General features: G+C 35.9%; 1 protein-coding gene across 2 annotated transcripts in view; it reads left to right on the top strand.

Annotated features, from left to right (window-relative positions):
- Positions 1-1,005: 1,005 nt before the first annotated feature.
- Positions 1,006-8,503, top strand: part of LOC127162416 (deleted in malignant brain tumors 1 protein-like) — an 18,139-nt gene continuing 10,641 nt past the window's right edge. Inside the window, exons 1-7 of one of the 2 annotated variants that reach the window (XM_051105203.1) lie at positions 1,006-1,415; positions 2,967-3,281; positions 3,546-3,848; positions 3,939-4,253; positions 6,399-6,701; positions 6,947-7,261; positions 7,735-8,034. In XM_051105203.1, the coding sequence (XP_050961160.1) occupies positions 1,346-1,415; positions 2,967-3,281; positions 3,546-3,848; positions 3,939-4,253; positions 6,399-6,701; positions 6,947-7,261; positions 7,735-8,034 (1,921 nt within the window). In that variant the 5' untranslated portion in view covers positions 1,006-1,345. The remainder of the gene's footprint in view (positions 1,416-2,966; positions 3,282-3,545; positions 3,849-3,938; positions 4,254-6,398; positions 6,702-6,946; positions 7,262-7,734; positions 8,035-8,503) is intronic. The other variant, XR_007827339.1, reaches the window with a different exon arrangement.

The following is an 8,503-nucleotide window of genomic DNA, read 5'->3' as shown; positions in this document are numbered from 1 at the left end:
CAAGATATTTTGTACATTTCCTACTGTAAATATGCCAAAACTTAATTTTTGATTTGTAATATGCATTGCTAAGAACTTCATTTAGACCAGTGGTTCTTAATTCCAGTTCTCAGGACTCACTGCTCTGCACATTTTGTATGTGTCCCTCATTAAATGCACCTGATTCAGATCATCAGCTCGTTAGGAGAAAGATCCATTTTCTTACTATAGGGAGATGAGAGGGTCTGTATTATTGAAGAAAGGAATGAATAGAGACGTGCCGTAAGCTGAATCCCACCTCCAGCCATTTTTTTTTTCAATGTAAACTCTAAAAATAGTTAAATCCAAAAGTATTGTTTAGTGTAAAACATGTTGAAGATTAGCAGATAGGCTGTCGATTCATGAAATGATAAGCTGTTTCCTCTAAAAAGCTGTTTATTCAGCGTAGTGAAGCCTCTCTTCCATTGACATCCATTCAAAGAAAATGGCCTCTGGTCTCCTTTTCCACGTCCTGCCAGACCGGAAGTGTTTGCTTTAGCCGTTATGCTTTTTCGGCTAATGGTTGCAGGCTTGCCATCTAGTGGCTGTGGATCCATGAACTGAACTGAGTGTGTCAGATTCAGAAACATACAAAATGTGCAGAGCAGTGGGCCCCGAGGACTGGAGTTGAGAACCACTGATTTAGACAGCTTTAAAGGTGATTTTCTCAGTATTTTTATTTTTATTTATTTATTTATTTTATTTATTTATTTTTTTTTTTTGCACCCTCAGATTCCAGATTTTCAAATAGTTGTATCTTGGCCAAATATAATAAAATATATATCTTAAAAATCTCAAAACAATGTACCTTTATGACTGCTTTTGTGGTCCAGGGTCATACGCACACACACACACACACACATTTAATTAACAAAAATCTGTCATTTTGCAATAGTATACAATTTTTTTTAAAAAAAAGAAAAATATACAAATAAACTAATAGTGTTTTTCTAAGTTATTTTTGTGCAGTGAGCAGTTTATTTTGATTTTTGATCTTGTCTCTGCAGGTGTTTGGCTTAATATGCTTTAAATAAACTGGAGAGTTTCCTGTCTCCTGTGTGAGCATGCACGCATCCCCTCAGTGAGACGTCTTGATGTGTGTGGGGAGGAGTTCATCAGCACTGACAGTTTTGATATATATGGAGAAAATCATAAAAGCGTCCTCTGATTTGTCAGTAAAGTTGTTTGATGATTTCCTCTGTTGTGTCTAATAAGGTAATAGCGAGTGTGATTGGAGGGTGTTGGGCCTCTTTCTCTCTCATTAGGAGGATGCCTGTACTTCTGTATCATCAGTGTGGAGAAGCTTGTACTGGGTGTTGAGTTAATCATGCTGAGGATGATGGGGAGATGTCTGATACTCATTTTACTGTCTGCAGTTGTAATACTTATCACAGCTGGTAAGTTCACATTGAAATTAAATTATTTTAAGTTATTTTTTAGAAATAAAAATGGCCGGATTGTGTTCTTTAATCACTATACTGTACTGTAAATGTATGTGTGTGTGTGTGTGTGTATATATATATATATATATATATATATTACATTTAATTGCATTGTCATAATATTTTGAACCTGCATTGCTGAACAGTTTTTTTTTCTCTCTCTCTGCCTCTGTCTTTCTCTCTCTACCTTATACTCATCTATAATTAGATTTTACAGGATGGCCTTCTTTTTAATCATTATAATATCATTAAAAAAATGTTAATATTTGTTATTTATTGAAACTCTGAGAGGCCATTCATTATTATTGCTTTCCTGACTTGTTTTGATCACAATTTAATTTTCATGTAATATCATCATAGTATAGTCTCAACTTTCTATTGGCTCCTAAATAAATAAATAGTACATCACTCACCTTTTCTCTTGTTGCAAACAATTTTATCGTCATGTGTCAAACATCATTCTATATCCATGCAGGTCTTGGTCCCTCTAGGTGTCAGTAAAACTGATTGCACATTTGAGTATTTACAATGATAAAGATCTGATTTAATAAACATTGATTTGGAAATAGCACTGACAGACATGTTAGCTTGAGCTAGCCCCATGAACATTTTTACAAAAAAGAAAAAAGATTACAAGAAAATTACAACAAACAAGACAGAAAAAAAGCTCCTTAAAGGCCTTTTAGTGTTTCCATTTCTTAAATTTGGCTTATCTGGGTTACAGTGGAAGAGAATGGTGCCAGTCCATAAACATTAAAATACTCATTGTCTCAATAATATAGAAACAAGACATAAAGAATGTGTATATGTGTATAATTTAGTTTGGAAAAAAAAAAAAAAAAAAACGCTTACTAATCTTTTCTGTGCAAAGTTATATACAGTTACATCAAAAGAAAAGAAAAGAAAAAAAGAGAGATGAGTCTACATACCAGAAATGCTGATATTAATTAGGCTCAACTTGTATTGAATTCTGAATGTTCCTTTAAATTATCAGACATTTGTGACCCTGGACCACAAAGTCATTCATAAGTAGCACAGGTATATTTATAGCAATAGCCAACAATACACTGTATGGGTCAAAATGATCGATTTTTCTTTTATGACAAAAATCATAAAATCATGTTCCATTAAGATATTTTGCAAATTTCCTACCATAAATATATATATAAAATATGTATTAGTAATATATAAGAACTAACAACTTAAGATTTTTTTTTTAACAGTATTTTGAAAGTGATTTTTTTTTTTTTTGTTTTTTTTTTGTTTGTTTGTTTTTTTTTTTTTTTTTTTTGCACCAAGATTCCAGATTTTCAAATAGCTGTATCTTTTGGCCAAAAAAAAACATCCCTTTCAGATGATGTATAAATCTTAGATTTTAAAAAATGACCCTTATGACTGGTTTTGTGGTCCAGGGTCACATATGTGTCCCATTCGGCCAGTTGTCTGCCATGAATTAAACTCTCTCTCATCCCTTCATCTCTCTCAATTTTACTGCTCAATATATAGACCATGTCAATGTGAGGTTGGTTGGTGGTCACAGTCGCTGTGCTGGTAGAGTGGAGGTTCATCATAGAGGTCAGTGGGGAACAGTGTGTGATGGTGACTGGGATTTGGCTGATGCTGCAGTGGTGTGTAGAGAACTGGACTGTGGAGAACCTGTAGATGCTCTGAGTGATGCTCATTTTGGTCCAGGATCAGGACCAATTTGGATGAGTTTTGTCATGTGTACTGGATCAGAGTCCACACTGAAGAATTGTGGGTCAGTAGGATGGGGCAAATTTGACTGTGATCACAGTAATGATGCTGGAGTCATCTGCTCAGGTAAAGTATTTTACATATTCAAATTCATATCTCTGTAAGATTTGTTTGTGCTTCCATATTGTCTTCTAATTTTTAAAGAAGTTGATTTTAAAATGTTGACTTAAATTTTATGTTTATGTTTTGGAGCATTTCTTTTGTGTTTTTAAATTATTTATTCAATGTAAGGCAAAAAAAAATAAAATGGTTTCCATTTACAAATCATTATCTTGAGCCCCATTAAGGTGTTTTTTTTTTTTTTTTTTTTGTCTGTGTTATCTTATTTAGAAGTCAGACTGGTTGGAGGTTCTCGCTGCTCTGGGAGGTTAGAGATACTTCATGATCAGACGTGGATGTCAGTGTGTGACGCTGCCTTTGACCAGCAGGATGCAGAGGTTGTGTGTAGAGAGCTGGACTGTGGGGCTCCTGTACAGGTGCTGGGAGCAGCTGCTTTTGGCAAAGGAGACACTCAGATGTGGACACAAGAGATTCAGTGCAGAGGAAATGAATCTCAAATTCACCTCTGCCCAACATCAATATCACTCAAAAACAACTGTTCACATGAACAACATATTGGTTTGCTGTGTGCTGGTAATTGTTCAAATTAAAAGCACATTAAATTTCATTATAACATTTTTAATTTACACTCACTTACTTTATTGCTCTCTCTTACATTCACAGACATAATACATGTAAGGCTGGTAAATGGTAGCAGTCGCTGTGCTGGTAGAGTGGAGGTTCTTCACAGAGGTCAGTGGGAAACAGTGTGTGGTGTTGGCTGGGATTTGCTTGATGCTGCAGTGGTGTGTAGAGAACTGGACTGTGGAGAACCTGTAGATGCTTTTAGTGAGGCTCATTTTGGACCAGGATCAAAACCGATTTGGATGAAAAATGCAATGTGTGCTGGAACTGAGACTACACTTAAGAAATGTGGATTTCTACGATCAAATGATCCTAATGAGTGTCTTAATAAGAATGCTCAAGTCATTTGTTCAGGTAAGCTAAAGTAAAAAATTCTGTCTTACTGTGCAAAACAGTTGTACCAAAAGCAGCAATAATTTCATTTCCAGTGGCCATTTTCCACCATCTTTTTGACCACTCAAACTTTTAAGGTCAGACTGTAATAATCAGTGGCCTTAAAAACTTTAGAAGCTTGTTTCTAACTCTACATTCTGATGTGATGAACAAATAACAAATATAGCTGCAGGCAGCAATTGCGGGGCCAAGCACAAAAGAGGCAGAATGAGGAGCTAAGCACAGCAAGGAGCAACAGACCGACCTCAACAATGAGTAATTAAAGTCATTTTAGGATGATATCAGTTGAAATGGCTGTAAAATCCTAAATGCAACCAATAGAAATCCAATTTAAGGGCTTATCCCGTTTGACCAACAGGTGGTGCTGTTTTCAAATTGGTGTGACATGTTCTGTGTGAAGTGACAATGACACACACAAAGTTTGGTGTCATTATGTCAAAGCTTTACAGAGTTACAGCCTTAGAGTTATTTTGGCATCATGCCACTAATGTGTAGTGGCGCTGTACGAAAACAGTTTTGTCTATCGACACAAAATCCATAACTTTGAGTCAGCACAGTCTGAAGATGATTTGAGTCAAATTTGGTGAAAATTGGACCAACGGTCTAGGAGGAGTTTGAAAAAGTAAGTTTTGTACATTAATCAAAATGGCAGAAAGGAAGTTCAGCCAACTGTGGTATAATTGGTATGTATGTTGTCGGCATGACCCAAGGAATGTTTTGAGTGCAGTTTCATTACAATAGGCTAATGCAATCAGAAGTTATTAGCATTTTTGTATATTTCATTATTAATGTTTAATGAATGGTGTATTACTTCTGACCAGTAGGTGGCGCGGTTACCAAATTGATGTGGCGTGGTCAGGGCGAGGTAACAATTACACATATAAAATTTGGTGTCAATATGTCAAAGCTTCGCAGAGACACAGCCTCAGATGTAGTTTGTCATCTTTCCAGCAAATTCGCTGATGTGCTAAACGAAAACCGTTTCATATATCGACACGAAATCCATAACTTCTTGTCAGCACAGTCTGAAGTTGGTCTGAGTGAAATTTGGTGAAGATTGGACTAACAGTTTAGGAGGAGTTCAAAAAAGAAGGTTTTCAACATTAATCAAAAGGGTGGACAGGATGTTTGGCCAATTTTGGCATAATGGGTATCAATGTTCTCGGCTTGACCCAAGGAATCTATGGAGATCACTTTCATTACAATATGCTAATGTAAGCAGAAGTTATTAGCATTATTGTAAATTTCTTTATAACTTTTGATAACCAAACTTTCCACCAAACTTTTTGAGTACTGTCAGGGCATGCTGCTGAAGATACATACCAAGTTTCGTAATGATACGTCAGTGGGTTCGTAAAATATAACATTTTTGGACAAAATTCAATATGGCCGACATCCCAAATGTCTGACATGGGAAAATTAGGTATTGTGATTTTTGGCCTAACCATTCAGAAGTTATAAGCAAAAATAGCCATGTTCTATATCTCCTGACCACTAGATGGCACTGCGCCGAAACACTGCAGGTAGTCTTAGGTCATGCTTGTTATGACACACACCAAGTATGGTCTCAATATGCCAAACCGTTGCGGAGATATAGCCTCACAACCATTTCTGGGTGTTTTTCATAGAATTCGAACGCATTCGACAACAGTTTGACTAATCAACGTGAATTCCATAACTTTTTGCCTGCATGGTCTGAAGATGATCTGAGCCAGTTTTGGTGAAAATCAGACAAACCGTCTAGGATGAGTTCAAATTAGTAGGCTTTACGAACAAAAATGTATAGAAAAAAACTAAACCTTACTTCTGTGCTTGGGCCCTAATAAACAGTTTCTGTATGAGAAGGTATTGTAGCTTACTTTCAAGGCCATTTTGCACTGGGGAAAACGTTTCACTGACATGTATAATATGTTTTCACAGTGAATATCTTTACTCATTATATCATTATATCATTATTTGATTGATATATTAATGATAACGACTATATGATTGACTCATTATTGAAGTTATCTAATGTCAGTTTTGTTGTTTCCTGTTTTTTTGTTTTTTGTTTTGTTTTGTTTGTTTTGTTTTGTTTTGTTTTTTGTTGTTGTTGTTTTTTTTCAGAAGTCAGGCTGGTTGGAGGTTCTCGCTGCTCTGGGAGGTTAGAGATACTTCATGATCAGACGTGGATGTCACTGTGTGACGCTGCCTTTGACCAGCAGGATGCAGAGGTTGTGTGTAGAGAGCTGGACTGTGGGGCTCCTGTACAGGTGCTGGGAGCAGCTGCTTTTGGCAAAGGAGACACTCAGATGTGGACACAAGAGATTCAGTGCAGAGGAAATGAATCTCAGATTCACTTTTGTCCAGTAACACAATCACATAAAAACACCTGTTCACATAAAAATGATGTTGGACTGGTGTGTGCAGGTTTGAACCTCTCTTTTTTAATATACTGAAATCAAATTTAATGTTCCTACTACTAAAATGTACTTTAAATGAATATTTATTTTTTTATTTATTTTTTATTGTTTTTGTGTGTGTGTGTGTGTGTGTGTGTGTGTGTGTGTGATACCCTTTTATTTATTCCTGCCCGTTGTCCATTTGTTTGTTTTTTGTTTGTTTGTTTGTTTGTTTGTTTGTTTGTTTTTACACCCCCTTTATTCATTTTATAGGTAATGTGAATGTGAGGTTGGTTGGTGGTCAAAGTCGCTGTGCTGGTAGAGTGGAGGTTCTTCATAGAGGTCAGTGGGGAACAGTGTGTGAGCTTTTCTGGGATATGGCTGATGCTGCAGTGGTGTGTAGAGAACTGGACTGTGGAGAACCTGTAGATGCTCTGGGTGGTTCTCATTTTGGACCAGGATCAGGACCAGTCGAGACAAATCGCAAGTTATGTACTGGATCAGAATCTACACTGAAGAACTGTGGATCAGTAAAATGGGGTTTATATCCCTGTGATCATACTAAAGATGCTGGAATCATCTGCTCAGGTAAACTGCTCCAAACCAAGCTCTGTTTTTATCTGTTTAGTCATCATTTACTTCATCTCTTTTCAAACTTATAGAACTTTGCTCTGTGGAGCACAAAATGTGATTTCATTTTATTATTTTACATTTATTTTATTCAACAGAGTACCTGGATAGTTTTAAAATTCCATATTTGTGTTCCATTAAAGAAAGAAAGTCAGACAGAATGAAACAGAATGATCAATTTAATTATTTTACTCTTTTCACATGAATAATAGTAGATTGACAAAAATTACAGATTTACATCGCAATCATTTATTTATTATTTATCAGATAAAGCAATTTAATTATTTTACTCTTTTCACATGAATAAGTGGTGCTTTGTAGTAGATAAACAGTGACAAAAATTACAGATTTACATAGCAAACAAAAAAATAAAATAAAAACTTTTTTTTTTTTTTTTTTTTTTTTTTTTTAAATAATGTTTTGTACCTCAGGTGTCAGGCTTATTGGAAACTCCAGTTGCTCTGGGAGGTTAGAGATGCTTCATAATCAGACGTGGATGTCAGTGTGTGACGCTGCCTTTGACCAGCAGGATGCAGAGGTTGTGTGTAGAGAGCTGGACTGTGGGGCTCCTGTACAGGTGCTGGGAGCAGCTGCTTTTGGCAAAGGAGACACTCAGATGTGGACACAAGAGATTCAGTGTAGAGGAAATGAGTCTCAGATTCACCTCTGCCCAACATCCTTTAATAAAAACATCTGTTCACATGATAATTATGAGGGGCTATTCTGTGGTGGTGAGTTAAAATGAGTTACATAGTGCCTTTTGCTTATAGGGTACATCTCCCTTGTTCAGTAGTCATGACACTAAGAGCCAGCCATTTTAAGGTCTGTCTTGGACATTTTTAAGCATGATTTTGCTGGATAAAGTCTATGTAATAATTTAAATGAAACTTCCCTAACTTTTTTGGTTATTATGTATTTGACGGACAGTGTCTTTTTCTATCAATAGAAAAGGGCTTCTATCAATATTATAATTGCAAATCAATAAAAAGGAGAGACCACCTAATTTAGAAAAGTCATAATTGACCCTTTGCAGGGAATTTGACAGGCGATCCAGCCAGTCATAACGCTGAATCTGCCATTTTGTTTGAAAAACAAACCAGACAAGAGAGTAGATTTATGTTGGTGGGCTTGAAGTTGAAAAATGGTGTATTAATGTCTTTCCGCGTTTAAAAAAAAAGGAGAAAACCTAATTTGAAAAGT

Source organism: Labeo rohita, unplaced genomic scaffold (assembly GCF_022985175.1).
Source record: "Labeo rohita strain BAU-BD-2019 unplaced genomic scaffold, IGBB_LRoh.1.0 scaffold_932, whole genome shotgun sequence".
Classification (NCBI taxonomy): Eukaryota; Metazoa; Chordata; class Actinopteri; order Cypriniformes; family Cyprinidae; genus Labeo; species Labeo rohita.
The sequence above is the reverse complement of the archived record's forward strand: the minus strand, read 5'-3'. Positions and strand labels throughout refer to the sequence as shown.